The sequence below is a fragment of the Mugil cephalus genome, chromosome 15 (genome assembly GCF_022458985.1).
Source record: "Mugil cephalus isolate CIBA_MC_2020 chromosome 15, CIBA_Mcephalus_1.1, whole genome shotgun sequence".
Taxonomy (NCBI): Eukaryota; Metazoa; Chordata; class Actinopteri; order Mugiliformes; family Mugilidae; genus Mugil; species Mugil cephalus.
This window is the reverse complement of record NC_061784.1, coordinates 25,308,545-25,323,455: the sequence shown is the minus strand read 5'-3', so window position 1 is coordinate 25,323,455 and position 14,911 is coordinate 25,308,545. Positions and strand designations below refer to the sequence as shown.

Here is a 14,911-nt window from a genome sequence, read left to right as displayed (position 1 = left end):
GAGTATAACATACATGTAGAGAGTATAACATACATGCAGAGAGTATAACATACATGTGGAGAGTATAACATACATGTGGAGAGTATAACATACATGCAGAGAGTATAACATACATGTAGAGAGTATAACATACATGTAGAGAGTATAACATACATGTATAGAGTATAACATACATGTAGAGAGTATAACATACATGTGGAGAGTATAACATACATGTAGAGAGTATAACATACATGTAGAGAGTATTACATACATGTAGAGAGTATAACATACATGTAGAGAGTATAACATACATGTAGAGAGTATTACATACATGCAGAGAGTATAACATACATGTAGAGAGTATAACATACATGTAGAGAGTATAACATACATGTAGAGAGTATAACATACATGTAGAGAGTATAACATACATGTAGAGAGTTCTTACATACATGTAGAGAGTTCTTACATACATGCAGAGAGTATAACATACATGTACCCCCTCCCCCCCCCCCCCCCCCTCCCCCCCCCTCCCCCTTTTCTGGGCCTGATCCTGAATCAGCTGCTGAGTGACTGGTTCTGAGGGCGAGTGAGGTTCAGATAAACAGAGAGAGAGAGAGATGCAGCCTTGTCTGTCACTCACCTCTAAAAATAAAACCTGCAGCATCTGACACCAGCTCTCTCTCTCTCTCTCCCTCTCTCTCTCCTCTCTTTTCTCTCTCTCTCTCTCTCTCTCCCTCTCTCTCTCTTCTCTTCTCTCTCTCTCTCTCTCTCTCTCTCTCTCTTCTCTCTCTTACTCTCTCTCTCTCTCTCTCTTCTCCTCTCTCTCTCTCTCTCTCTGTTTCTCTTTCTCTCTCTCTCTCTTTCTCTCTCTCTCCTCTCTCTCTCTCTCCCCTTCCTCTCTCCTCTCCTCTCTCTCTCTTCTCTCTCTCCTCTCTCTGTTTTCTCCTCCTCTCTCTCTCTCTCTCCCTCTCCTCGTCATCTCTCTCTCTCTCTCTCTCCTCTCTCCTCTCTCTCTCTCTCTCTCTCTCTTCTCTCTCTCTCTCTCTCTCTCTCTCTCTCTCTCTCTTTTCTCATCTCTTTCTCTCTCTCTCTCTCTCTCTCTCTCTCTCTCTCTCTCTCTCTCTCTCTCTCTGTTTATCTCTCTCTCTCTCTCTCTCTCTCTCTCTCTCTCTCCTCTCTCTCTCTCTCTCTCTCTCTCTCTCTCTCTCTCTCTCTCTCTCTCTCTCGCTCTCTCTCTCTCTCGCTCGATCGCTCTCTCTCTCTCTCCCTCTCCCTCTCCCTCTCTCTCTCTCTCCGGCGGTTTGAACCGACCGACCGCTCTGGGACCAGAATTCTCTCTGAACAGACGACAAACTTTGAAATGTTACTGAATGTGATCAGAAACATTTAAACCTTTAAACCTAAAGTCTGAACATGAATGTTTGACAGTGGATCTGATCCAGAACCTGATCCAGAACCTGATCCAGAACCTGATCCAGAGTAAAACTAAGGTAAGATTTCACACATTTAAACTATTTTGTGTATAATTATTCATTTACTTTATTGTCTAAGAAACAGAAAATGACATTGGAACTGAAACCAGTGCCGCTGCTCAAAACAGAAATTAAGTTTATCAAATGTTTTTTTGTTGTTTTTTAAATATTTCATCGTGAAATGATTTTATTGTTGTAACACCGTCTTCTGGAGGCCAGAGGCAGAGACCTACTCATGTCAGATCATTTGTTTCTGGTTATTGGTGGAAATATGTTTGTTCTCCCTGTTCATCAGAGACGAAATATTGACCTGAACCAACGATGAACAGCAGACTGGACCGAGGAGGAAGAGGAGCAGGAGGGAGGAAGGTCTTCCTCAGTGCTCACCGCTGCCCTGAGGTCGACCTGCTGCCTGGTCACAACTCGGAGACAAGAATCGTTCCTGACGAGAAAAGCTCTGAGTTCACGGGTGCATGTGAGGCAGATTACCTGGATATCTGCTTCAGCAGAGAGGAGGACGACCACGATGAAGAGAGCGTCAGCGACTGGTCGGATGAAGACCTCTCCCTCCACTTCTCTCCATCTGTCATCCTCCAATCAGACGACGAGGATTCAGATCCAGAGAGTGGCTTTCAATGTGTTGACGTTACCATGGAAACACAGGTTTATTTTAACTTTGTTGTAACAAGAGATTGTTAAAAACTCTCAGTCTGTCGATCAAACCAAATTGAGAGAAAAGTATAATGATGCATCTTTTCCTTGACCTGTCACACATAGTGTGTTCAGGTTCCATTAACCTCATTTACCTCATTTACCTCATTTACCTCATTTACCTCATTAACCTCATTATTTATTCATGCTCAGGAGGGGGAGGGGCTTAAAATGGTTCCTAAACGACAGATTCAGCTGAAGAAGAAGAAAGAGTCAGAGAACGTCATCGACCTGGTGAACGCAGAGAAATTAAAGGTACCACTTCTACCTGCTCACCTGTCTGTCTGTCTACCTGTCTGTCTGTCTACCTGTCTGTCTAACTGTCTGTCTCCCTACCTGTCTGTTTATCCAGGTGTCTGTCTCTCTACCTGTCTGTCCATCTACCTGTCTGTCTGTCTACCTGTCTGTCCATCTACCTGTCTGTCTGTCTACCTGTCTGTCCACCTGTCTGTCTACCTGTCTGTCTACCTGTCTGTCTGTCTACCTGTCTGTCCACCTGTCTGTCTACCTGTCTGTCTAACTGTCTGTCCATCTACCTGTCTGACTCTCTACATGTCTGTTTATCCAGGTGTCTGTCTCTCTACCTGTCTGTCCATCTACCTGTCTGTCTGTCTGTCTACCTGTCTGTCCATCTACCTGTCTGTCTCTCTACCTGTCTGTCTAACTGTCTGTTTATCTACCTGTCTGTCCATCTACCTGTCTGTCTCTCTAATTGTATGTCTGTCTCTCTACCTGTCTGTCTACCAGTCTGTCTCTCTACCTGTCTATCTGTCTACCTGTCTGTCTATCTATCTGTCTGTTTATCTACCTGTCTGTCCATCTACCTGTCTGTCTGTCTACCTGTCTGTCTGTCTACCTGTCTGTCTACCTGTCTGTCTGTCTAACTGTCTGTCAGTCTACCTGTCTGTCTATCTACCTGTCTGTCTTACTGCTTGTTTATCTACCTGTCTGACTCTCTACCTGTCTGTCCATCTACCTGTCTGTCTGTCTACCTGTCTGTCTCTCTACCTGTCTGTTTATCCAGGTGTCTGTCCATCTACCTGTCTGTCTCTCTACCTGTCTGTTTATCCACGTGTCTGTCTGTCTACCTGTCCAGGTGACATTGAAGGATGGATCTGCTGAAGGGAGAGGAGACAACAGTGATAATTCAGCCAATGAACTTCTCTGTTCCACTGCCCGTCTCCGTCCTGATTTGTTGCTACGGCAACACAGTATGCCTTCATCCTTTCACACGCTGTCACCAGCCAGTGGTGATGTTGAAGGTAACAACACCTGTACCTGTCACGAAGCCTCGTCCCTTCCCTTTGGCTATGGGTGGGGGTGTGGGTGGGGGTGGGCGGGGGGGGGGTCTCAGGTAAATGATAAATTATGATACCCACTCTATAGGGTCTCAGGTCTCCACGTCAGGTTCTGATGATCTGTTCAGCATAAGTTCTATTATTAGATCCTACATGTTTCCTTCAGCTTGATGTTTGTATCTATGACAGAAGTTAGTTTATCTTGTTTCTCCTGTTCTTCTTCTCTCTCTATCTTCTCTGGTTCTACCCGGCTGGTCTTCAGCAGATGGTTCCTCCATATGAGCTGGTTCTGGTTCTGCTCCAGGTTTCTTCCTGTTAAAGGGAGTTTTTCCCTCAGGCTGATCTGGAGGTTTCAGGCTGGTTTTGCAAAGAGTCTTGAGAATATTTGTGTCGTTATTGGTGCTATATAAATAAAACTGAATTGAATTAAAAATTGTGGTTTCAGTTTGAACCAGTGTCAGTCTGATGTGGTTTCACTCTGATCTGGTCTCAGTCTGATCTGGTTTCACTCTGATCTGGTTTCACTCTGATCTGGTTTTTGTCTGATCTGGTTTTTGTCTGATCTGGTTTCACTCTGATCTGGTTTTTGTCTGATCTGGTTTCTGTCTGATCTAGTTTATGTCTCATCTGGTTTATGTCTGATCTGGTTTATGTCTGATCTAGTTTCTGTCTGATCTGGTTTATGTCTGATCTGGTTTATGTCTTGTGCTTTCAGGGAATCTTGTTGGAGGAAATTCAAGACGACTTCAGAAATCTTTGTCTCTGGATGAGACTAAAACCAAGATGGCGTCCTGTATCATTAAGAACATCTTGTCAAAGAAGATGCAAGTGGAGCAGAACATTAGTAAAACGTCTCACCTGAAGAAGCCGGACGAAGTGTTACCTGTCCTCCCGCAGCCTGCAGAGCTTCAGAGGGGGGGAGGGGGGGGGGGGACAGGTGTGGTGAAAGCTCCGGTTCACCTGGTGAGGGACATGAGGAGTTTAGTTAAAAACACCTACAGCCTCTCATTCTCTAACAGCATCAGGCCAACAAGCTTCACTGTGACTGACCATGAGGTAAGTCCTCCCCCCACCTACAAGCAGGCTGTGGGGGTCAAAGGTCACGTCGCCAAGGTCGCTGCATCTTTCGACCAATCACAACACAAGAAACAAAGCAACACATTTGTTGGTCCAGTCAGGCAGAGAGCCTGTCCCCCACCTCTTAGTAATGACCTGTCACAGATCAACCAATCAGAATCAACTGTAGCTTCCCTCGCCACGTCTGTGTTCATCCCGCCCCCCCCTCCACCTCCTCCACCCCAGCCCCAGTCCACCCTGTGTGCCCAGGAACAGAGCCCCAGCCTGGGTGCATCCTCACAGTCTGCCCCCGGACTCTCCCACCAGGTCCTCCACCCCTATTTCTTCACCCCTACTGCCCTGTCGTCCTTCCACCCCACCCTGCTCCCTCACCTGGGAACCATCAGCTACATCTCCGGCCCTCTGAGCTACATCCAGACCCAACTGCAACCCTCCCCACCTGCTCCCAGCCTCCCCCTTATGAACAGGTCTGAGGAGAACAGCAACAGGTTGACTGGAAAACTCTCAGAGCATCCGAACCGGACCAGGACAGCGGGGGCCCAAGAGAGACGGGGCAGCACAGAGGCACCTGTAATGCAGAGGCAACAACAACAGCATCAGAAACAGTTACAGCAACCGCAACTGCAGCAACAGCAATCACAACACCAACATCATCATCAACAACAACAACAACAGCAACTTCAACAGCAGCCATTTTGGTGGAGTTTTCCAGGTCTCATACCTGCCCAGGTGGGTGGTGACGTTCTCGTTGACATCACTGGTGCTGCTGCAGCACCTAGAGTATCTCCAGGGTTAGGTTTAGGGTGGAGCAGTATGTCCGCCCCAAGTCACCTGCAGTTAGATTCAAAACGGGGGCGGTGCTTATATGTGGACACGCCTCCACAGCCTCGGCAGAAGTTGCTACTGGATCCAGAAACTGGTCAGTTCATCCCAGTGTTTCTACCTGCAGCCAGCTCCGCCTCCAGCAGTGTGCTACCAGTGCGCTGTGCTAACCCCACCCCCGCTATGGTCCAGGTGGGGGGTACTAACCCCACCCCGCTATGGTCCAGGTGGGGGGTACTAACCCCGCCCCCGCTATGCTCCAGGTGGGAGGTACTAACCCCGCCTTCTTCTCAGTGATGCAACTCCAGCCACCAGTAGCCATTTCCTCCCTGTACACCCCTCCCTGCCTCCCCCTCACCATGATGACATCACGCATATGTCAAGGAAATGACATCACACATACGTCAGGGTGATGACATCACACTGAGGCAGAGGAAAACGTGATGGAACTTTAAACAGTTTGAATATTGACGGTCACGCGTTACTTGGTTGTTTTTCTTTTTTATCAGTTTCTGTTTTATATCACATTGTTTCTTTGCACCAAACTTGAAGCACAACACCTGTAGAGTTTTATATGTTTCACATTGTTTTATAGTGAAGTTGATTTTATTCTGAGCTTTTTACAAACACAAAACCAGCTGATTAATTTAATTCCATTTATTTTTCTCACAAACTTCAGAAGGAACATTTAACAAGTTCAGTTCACTTTGTAAAGACACTGAAAAATAAAACATTTTGTTTGACTTTGTTTAGTATCATAGTGTCAGTGTTTCATTGGTCGACCACTTTACTGGGAACCATTTTGTTTTCAGGCATCAGATGATTCTGTGATTGACCTTCAGACATGTTTGTAGCTTGATTAAAACATAATAAATTCAGAGGAATGATGTGACTCGATAGTAGTGAACGTATAAAAACCCTTTGCTTTCACATTTTTGCATCTCACTTGATTTAATAGAAGTCCACTTTATTTTTTGTGTTTATAAATAAAAATAATTGAAAACTAAAATGTTGTGAGATCTTCTATTTCAGAGGTAGCACTATTGTCAACAGTGAAACACATTATTTTAAGGTTTTCAGGACCGGAACTTAATGAAACAACAAAATAATAAAATAGTGATAGTATAAATCCTTCTTTCATCCAGTTTTGATGTGCAAACTATGAAACTCTTTAAGAGCATGTTCAAAACATATATGTAACTTCAGCTAAAAGAAACCAAACCCAAATGGACCTGACGTTCTGTAGACACATTTCATTCAGCGTTCAGGAAAAACCTCTTGAGAATCCCGATAAGATAAAAGACAAACATGAAGAACAAATTCACAATTATTCACTAATGAAACTTCTGACCCTAATTATCAATCAATTAATGTAATAAACTCAGAAATAATGTTGATGTAGAAGCTGCTCGTCACCTCCAGTCAGATCTTGGTGCTGGACATGTGGACGTCAGCTTCCTCTGTGCTCTCCTCCTCCTGTTTGCTGCACATCTTGAAACCTGTAAAGGACGGGCTGATGGGAAAGCGCCTGAGCCAACGAGTCCGTCTGATCACATCCATCCCAAGAGGGAGGTCATAGGAGGAGGAGGAGGAGGAGGAGGAGGAGGAGCTCCATTCAATCAGCCCTCGTTCTTCTCTGGAGCCTGAACACACAAAGAAGGAAGTTTCCTAAAAACAGCTGTAGCTCAGTGTGTGTTACCTGGTATGTGTGTGTGTGTGTGTGTGTGTGTGTGTGTGTGTGTGTGTGTGTGTGTATGGTGCGTGTGTGTGTGTGTTACCTGGGATGGTGTTGTCAAGACAAAAAGCCAGAAAACCTCCAACAAACATTTCCGTGGACAGAAGAACTGTCAGGATCTGATCCAGTTCTTCAAGACCTGAACACAAAACTGATCTGTAGTGTCTACATCGGTCAGATCAAAGCTTCAGATCAGCTGATGTGAGGTTATCATCTGATTTTAATTTTACTGTACTGTACTGGTGAAATCTCAGACTTACCTGTGTTGATGGAGTTGGGATGAGAGTCCAAATACGTCGGCAACGTCAGACCGAAGAACATCGAGAACCCAAGAACAAAAATATTTCTGGACGAGTTCAAATCAACGAACTGCAGGTTGGACAGACCAACAGCTGTGATCATACCTGAGAGATACAAGCACATCTGGATGAGTATGATATCACCAACACACATGTATGAACCCTAACCCTTATACCTAACCCTAACCTGAGACCTGATACTTACCAAACAGGGTGCAGAACATTCCTCCGAGGATGGGGTCTGGCAGTGAGGCAAAAAGAGCTGTGAACTTCCCCACTGATCCCAGGAGGAACATGATGCCGGCTCCGTACTGCACCACCCGCCTGCTTCCCACCTGCACACAGGGTCAACAATTCAAACATCTCCACACGCGTCAGCCCAGAGGATTCTTCATCATCCAGGACATCCGGGACCAGTAACGTCCAGCCAAACGAATAAACTCCTCCCAGTTGAGTGGGGCTGTACCTTGGTGATACCCAGGACACCAATATTTGGGCTGGAGGAGGTGGAGCCATTTCCTGTCCCTAAAAGACCAGCGATGATGCAGCAGACCCCCTCAGTGAAGATTCCCCTAAAATATGCAATCACACAATCAAAGAACAGCTGTGGGGGTGGAGTCTGCCTGGTAGGCTCACTTCCCGTCTTACCTGTTGATGGCATGCACTGGAGGGGGCGTAGCCCCGGACAAGCGAGCACAGGCGTAATAATCACCAATCGACTCCACGATCCCGGCCAGGGTTGCGCTCAACATTCCCATCACCCCGGCAACAGTTACCACCGGCAACCCCCACTGACCTATCAGGAACAAAAAGTCTTGATCTTTGATGATCTTCAGGAAGTTCAAAACTGTGAAGCAAACCATGAAGCTTCATCTATTTTAGTCCCTCATTCATCTGTGTTTCCCTTTTTGACTCTGAGGCAAAACACCTGCACTTAAATGTGACTGGAGGCTTTCAGAGACAGGTGTTGGGTGCAGGTCTTACAAGGGTAAGGTACCCTGAACCAGGGGGAGACCGTCATGATGTCCCCACGAGCGTCGGTCCGACCCATGTGCCCATAACGGTCGGGGTCACTCGGAAGTAGGTCGGTCAGAGTCAGAACGTAGCAGACGAGCCAAACCACCATGATGGCAAGAATTATCTGAGACGAGAGGACACATCTGAGACAATGCTGGTGTCAGGTAAATCACATCATCACCTGACATCACCACCTGACATCACCACCTGACATCACTTGACATCATCACCTGACATCATCACCTGACAGCACCTGACAGCACCACCTGACATCACCTGACATCATCACCTGACATCACCACCTGACATAATCACATGACATCACCACCTGACATCACCTGACATCATCACCTGACATCATCACCTAACATCACCACCTGACATCACCACCTGACATCATCACCTGACAGCACCACCTGACATCATCACCTGACATCATCACCTGACATCACCTGACATCATCACCTGACATCACCTGACATCATCACCTTATAACCTTTGTGAGGCTTGTTTATATTTACAGGGAACATCTTGAAGATCTGGACTCTTGTGGAGGTCAGTCCTTTCTTTCTGCTGTAAAATGGAACAGGAAGTGATGTCGTTCTGAGGTACTGAGCAAAAAGCACGATCAGCAAAATGCACCTGGTGAGAGAGAGAGAGAAACACACTGGACATTTGTTTCTATTTATTCAAACAAGAAACACACAGGTTTACACACAGACAGACAGGTGAATTGAGAGACAGACAGGCGTCTCACAGTGCTGATAGACCCCAGTGGGACCCGGCTCGGTCTCCGGCCGTGGTGAAGACAGACAGGCCGATCAGAGAGACGGTTGGAGTGATGGTGAGTGGACCGATGTACTCCAACAGTAACCCAGGTAACCCACAGAGACCAATCACCAGCTCCACCACACTAGAAACAATGATGGCTCCCTGGATCTACAAGCAAACAAACAGGTTCACCACCTGAACCTCCACCCTCTGAGGCAGTATGTATCAAACTGGATTAAATCTATTTCTAACGACATTAATTGTTGAATATGGTTGTGTACAGTGAATCCAGACCAAGCACCTCCCACTTCACCTGGACCAACCACACCTGCTGGGAAAGAAGCGTACCTCTCTGATGCGAGGCTGCCAAATGTGTGCGGTGTTCAGTGGAAGACTCCAGTTCCCATAAATCTCCTCTGAGGGAAATCAGCAAATATCACATTGTTGATCAACAAAAAACAAATGAAGTAATGAAGAGAGACGCTGTCTCACCTTCGCTGGGACACTTCCATCGGTCCAGACCGAGAATCGCCTGAGCAGGAACCAGGAACGCAAACGCACTGGCCTGGAAGAGGGGAAGTCTGAACACAGAGACAGATCTGTCAGTCTCACCTGTCTCAGACTCACCTGTCTCAGTCTCACCTGTCTCAGCCTCACCTGACTCCTATCGTGGTCTGGATCAGAGTCGTGACCCCCACCGTGGTGAAAATGGTTCCAATCAGCTGACTAATGGTGCTTTGGTCTTGACCGACACACATGGCCTCGGCCAGGAGAAACGGTACAGCTACAGTACCGCTGAAACATGTCAGGTAATGCTGTGGACAAATTAGAGGACAGAGGACATCAGAGCTCCCTCCGCCTGATTGGACAAATCATGGCCCACTGGCCTGTGATTGGTCCCAGTAACACCAACCCGGAGGCAAACCCTTCACTACCTGAAGTCCCAGAAGAATACACAGGTACCAGGGAGGGACGTCTTCGATTGTGTAAATCATGTCGGACCCCGCCCTCTGCGCTCCCATTGGCCGATTGTTTTTGTTTTTTTCTTCTCCCAGGTTATCTTGGCTCTGATTGGACAGAAAATCACAGCTGATCACATCCGATTCCTTCATGATGCCACACATTATTTGACTGAAGCAGGGTTCTCATTGGTCATTCCCATCATTTCACTGAGTTTAACTGAATTCAGATCTAATCCCACAATAAACACACATTTATTAAATGTCCGCCTTCCACCAGCATCAACATCTTCCTCTTGGTCACATGATCAAAAACAAAAACTAGACTAACTCTAACCCAAGTAAAGACTGAGAGGACTGATTTATTCTATTAACAGTAGCTGCAGAGTCAGGAGGAAGAAACGTTCGTTTAGTTATTGCTGATAATAATGACATTTAAAGACCAAACTAGTGCCGATAATAAGTCAGATAAATACTCAAAGAGTCACCGAGACTGACAGAACAATAACACTGACCACTTCCAGCGTGTAGCTGTGTTGTGTGTTAGTTCAGGATTGTAGGTCAGGGTTCAGGTTTGGATCAGAAATTAACTTCTAACATTTTAATACCAATCTTGGATCAGTGTTGGAATGTGGACAAACTCTTGTCCACTATTCACCTGTCCACCTGTGTCCCTGAGTGAAAGATCAATAATCAGTTTACCTGACGCTCGTCCTCCATTTCACCTGCAGCTGTTTGACTCCTGGACAGACACTGAAGACGGAGACTGGCCGTGGTTTAGTGTTTCTGGTTGAAGTCCACTCAGATTAACAACTGATTATTAACCATCACGCACGTGTGTTTTCTGCCTTTGTGAGGACTTTGACCATGACATGATTCGAAGGTGAACCCTAAAACCAGGTGTGGACCTCAACTGGCTTTCAAGGAATAAACCCATGTGACAGAAGCTCCTCACCTGTTCAGGTGTCAGCACTTCATGATCAGTCCCAGTCCCAGACAGGTGCTTCTGTCCACCTGCTCTGATTCATCCAACAAGTCTCAGTCTAACGAGTCTCACCTTAAACGTCACAGAGACTTAACCCTCCTGTTCCAGCCTGGCTCAAAAGCACTAAAACCTGTGCAGAGGCAGGTTTATCAGAAGGTAAAACAGGAATCACTCCAAACGCACCAGAACCAAGGTCTGACTCATTTTTAATGTTTTAGACCCACCTGAGACACCTGTTCAGGTCGGACCTGAACTCATTTACATGTTTCATTGACTTTAAGCACCAACCCATCAGCTGATGGAGATCTGGTCGGATTAGTCATAACACGACAAGTTGTTTCACACATGCAGTCTGTTTATTGCATTTATTTCTCATCTGCACTTTGTACAATAATCATGTTGTGTTTGCATCATTTCAGGTCAAAGAAATAAAATCATCTGAGGATATTTTAACATCTATATAACAGGCTTAAACCAGTTCAGACCAGTTTAAACCAGTTTCAGACCAGTTTAAACAGTTTCAGACCAGGTTAAACCAGTTCAGACCAAGTTAAACCAGTTCAGACCAGTTTAAACCAGTTTCAGACCAAGATAAACCAGTTACAGACCAAGTTAAACCAGTTACAGACCAGTTTAAACCAGTTCAGACCAGGTTAAACCAGTTTCAGACCAGTTTAAACCAGTTCAGACCAGGTTAAACCAGTTCAGACCAGTTTAAACCAGTTTCAGACCAGTTTAAACCAGTTCAGACCAAGTCAAACCAGTTTCAGACCAGTTTAAACCAGTTCAGACCAGGTTAAACCAGTTTCAGACCAGTTTAAACCAGTTCAGACGAAGGTTAGTCTGACTTTAAACCAGTTCCTCTCAGGTTTCTTGGTTCAACACTTGTTCAGATCTCGATGTCATGAGGAGTTTTCTGGTCATGAGCTGAATCTTAAATAAAATGAATTTAAACTTCTCATGTCACTGTAGAGGCATGTTTACTTTTATTTTATTCTTTCATCTGCAGGAAGTGAAACATAAAAATAACCACATCAAAGGCTTCAAGTCAAGATTAATATTAATATCGTTTGATATCATTATTATTAATAATATGGATGAAAGTGAATCATGTTTTTAATTCATATTAATATTAATGTTGACGTGACTGAAGCAGCTGATAGAGTCTGAACTTCAAGTGTTTTACCTCTAACAGCAGGTGATGGCATTGGTTACCATGGAGATACAAGGGTTAGCTTTGTACCATCGAAGTCAACCAGGTGATTTTATTCATTAGCTGTTTGAATGTTTAAACTGACCTCGTTTACCTGAACTCTTCCACCAATCAGATCAGATGTACCTCAAATAAAACTCCATCTGCTGCAGGGAGGAGCTAGCAGTGCTATGCTAGGCTAACACGTCTCACTCTGTCACTATCTCAGGTGAATGGAAGGGGGTGGAGTCTAATCCATCTACTTGTGAGGTCATGTTCAGGTGCTAGAGTCCATCACTGCCCGGTTTCCATGGAGAGCAGAGTTCAAACTATAAGGCCGTCCTGTGATCTGATTGGTCTGTGATCTGATTGGTCAATGATCTGATTGGTCTGTGATCTGATTGGTCAGTGATCTGATTGGTCTGTGATCTGATTGGTCAATGATCTGATTGGTCTGTGATCTGATTGGTCTGTGATCTGATTGGTCAATGATCTGACTGGTCAATGATCTGATTGGTGATTGCAGGACACAAAACTTGGTTTGAACCTGGTATCCATGGAAACACTCAGAGACCAGATGAACCTGATCAATACATTTTCTTCTTTTTATAAATATAAGCTCTTTACTTAAATAATATTATTTATGTCCATGTGATCGACCTCCAGCCTCTCAGCCAATCACAGCGCACGGCCTCTCAGCCTCTCAGCCAATCACAGCGCAGGACGCTTGGTGTCAGCAGCTCTTCAGTGTTGTGCTGCAGAGAGAGAGACGAGGTTAACGATGGCGTCAGATGTGTGAATATTCACTGAGTACAGGTGTGTGTATTATAAGGTGTGTGTATTATACAGGTAAGTGTGTGTACAGGTGTTTCAAGGACATGGGGTGAAAACAGAAACTAAAACTAGTGATAAACAGATCAATGATCCTGATCAGCTGATCTCTGCTTGTTGCTATGACAACAGCAGCTGGTTCTCGCCTGGAGGCCGACGATGACCTCTGAACCAAGGCCAGATGTGATGCTCCAGAGATTAGACAGTACCTGCTGGTATTTTCCCACTCTGGCGATCAGAGGTGTTTTTACCTGAAATCAGCAACATGTCACATGACCCTGTCGACCAATCAGAGTCTCTGGTTCCATGTTTGAGTCTAAAACTGTTCTGAACAGAAACTGTTGCTGGCGTTTCTGGTAAAAGCAGCTCTGGAGACACATTTAACAAACATCTGTTTGCAGGTGAGAAAGTCTGAGGTCTGCAGCCAGCTGCCACTGAGCAAGGCACCGGCTGGGCTCCTTCAGTAAAACCACCACAGAAGAAGAGTGAAAGGTTCAAATGACGACGACGACGATTGAAAGAGAAGTTTGACAGTTTATTAATAGATTTAAAACAGGAGAAAAAACATTACAGTCGATTCTTATCGTGATTTTAGTTCAGAATCTCTGATCTGCAAACAGACGGATCAAACTACAAACAGCAGAGAGGGAAAATCCACCTTCATCTTCGTCTGTCTAACAGTCAGTGTGTCCTACCTGTCCGTCTGTTGATAAACTCAGGCTCAGGGTCTCAAACACTCATCACAGTCCCAGCTGATTGGCTAGAGGTGTGGTTACCACGGTAGCAGAGCCAATCACAGACGGTTCTGACCATGTTTGGGACCCCGGCCTCAGTTTGGACAACACCTTGTGTTTCACAGTTTCTCTTTAAGTCTGTTGGAACAGAAAAGTTTCACTGTGTTCCTCAGTGGAACCAGTAGAACCAAGCAGAACCAAGCAAGAGAGCGTCACAGCGTCTCAACCATCTCAACTGTTAGCTTAGCATTAGCTTTGGGACCTTAGTGTTTATTTTTCGAGCCAATCATCAGGCTGCTTTCTTCTCATTCCCATGATGCATCCTGTCTGATGTCATCAGCATGACGGGTAGAAACACTGTGACGGACACCTGCTAAAACTGAAGGGGGAGGAGACTGCAGCAATAAGCCCCACCCCCTGCCCACCTGACACTGCCAGGGTTACTAGAGGCCCCTCCCTCTTCCAGGGGTGAGCTCCTCCCACTTCCTGTAAGGGCGTGGCCAGGTGTAGCCGGCGCTACGTCTCAAACTGTGTGAGCAGAGCCCGAACTTCAGGCGTGAGCTGCTTGGCGGCGCTGGCGGCCTCGGCGATGGCGCGGCGGTACGGCCCCTTCCTCTTCCTGTCGAAGCGTGACTGGAAAGTCTCGAGGAAGGGGGACAGCTGGGACAGCGGCAGGAAGGACGTGGTGGGGGAACCGAACCACGACACTCGCGCCTCCTGCCGTACCGCCAGCCCCGTGTCGCCACGCCGCGCCACCATGATGGCGAGCACTCGGGCCGGCCACCACGGGAAGCCGTAGATCTTGGCCCAGACGATGTCGCCGACACACACGGTCCGGCCGTCGGGGAGGAGACATTTGGACACGGACTTGGAGAAGACGGAGGACGACGACGAAGACGAGGAGGAAGAGGAGGATGTGGAAGACTTACGGCGTCTCTTTAGTTCACCTCCCTCCACCTCCCCCTCCTCCTCCTCCTCCTCGCCGCCGGCCTGCGCCTCCTCACCATCTACTGTGGGGGGCGG

The 14,911-nt window shown here is 46.3% G+C and overlaps 3 protein-coding genes across 4 annotated transcripts in view; 1 reads left to right on the top strand and 2 right to left on the bottom strand.

Moving 5' to 3' along the window:
* Positions 1-1,297: 1,297 nt before the first annotated feature.
* On the top strand, positions 1,298-6,273 carry prob1 (proline-rich basic protein 1). Its single transcript, XM_047606768.1, has 5 exons — positions 1,298-1,475; positions 1,753-2,120; positions 2,322-2,423; positions 3,265-3,430; positions 4,182-6,273. Exons 2-5 carry the CDS (start codon positions 1,779-1,781, stop codon positions 5,660-5,662), a joined length of 2,091 nt encoding a protein of 696 aa, XP_047462724.1. The 5' UTR covers positions 1,298-1,475; positions 1,753-1,778; the 3' UTR covers positions 5,663-6,273.
* slc23a1 (solute carrier family 23 member 1) lies at positions 6,008-13,061 on the bottom strand. Of its 2 annotated transcripts, none has more exons than XM_047606769.1 (14): positions 10,849-13,061; positions 10,123-10,254; positions 9,845-10,002; positions 9,680-9,768; positions 9,536-9,603; positions 9,174-9,355; positions 8,938-9,058; positions 8,384-8,540; positions 8,048-8,195; positions 7,866-7,971; positions 7,605-7,734; positions 7,361-7,504; positions 7,144-7,239; positions 6,008-7,008 (listed from the first exon to the last, which is right to left on the bottom strand). In XM_047606769.1, the coding sequence occupies exons 1-14, from the start codon at positions 10,864-10,866 to the stop codon at positions 6,788-6,790; spliced, it is 1,770 nt and encodes a 589-aa protein (XP_047462725.1). In that variant the 5' UTR covers positions 10,867-13,061; the 3' UTR covers positions 6,008-6,787. The 2 variants fall into 2 exon arrangements, with proteins under 2 accessions (XP_047462725.1, XP_047462726.1); XM_047606770.1 differs by lacking the exon at positions 10,849-13,061 and adding an exon at positions 10,662-10,781.
* Positions 13,062-13,668: 607 nt separating this feature from the next.
* pwwp2a (PWWP domain containing 2A) overlaps positions 13,669-14,911 on the bottom strand; it is a 10,803-nt gene continuing 9,560 nt past the window's right edge. Inside the window, exon 2 of the mRNA XM_047606767.1 lies at positions 13,669-14,911. This exon is cut by the window's right edge and continues 1,201 nt beyond it. Coding sequence (XP_047462723.1) covers positions 14,405-14,911 — 507 coding nt within the window. The 3' untranslated portion in view covers positions 13,669-14,404.

Excerpts from the sequence above, each read along its gene's own strand:
- prob1 (XM_047606768.1), top strand. The coding sequence starts at position 1,779 with ATGAACAGCAGACTGGACCGAGGAGGAAGAGGAGCAGGAGGGAGGAAG. Across the intron at positions 2,424-3,264 it reads TGAACGCAGAGAAATTAAAG|GTGACATTGAAGGATGGATC; the intron begins GTACCACTTCTA and ends CTACCTGTCCAG. Across the intron at positions 3,431-4,181 it reads AGCCAGTGGTGATGTTGAAG|GGAATCTTGTTGGAGGAAAT; the intron begins GTAACAACACCT and ends TTGTGCTTTCAG.
- slc23a1 (XM_047606769.1), bottom strand. Across the intron at positions 7,735-7,865 it reads GTGTCCTGGGTATCACCAAG|GTGGGAAGCAGGCGGGTGGT; the intron begins GTACAGCCCCAC and ends CCCTGTGTGCAG. Across the intron at positions 7,009-7,143 it reads TCTTGACAACACCATCCCAG|GCTCCAGAGAAGAACGAGGG; the intron begins GTAACACACACA and ends TTGTGTGTTCAG.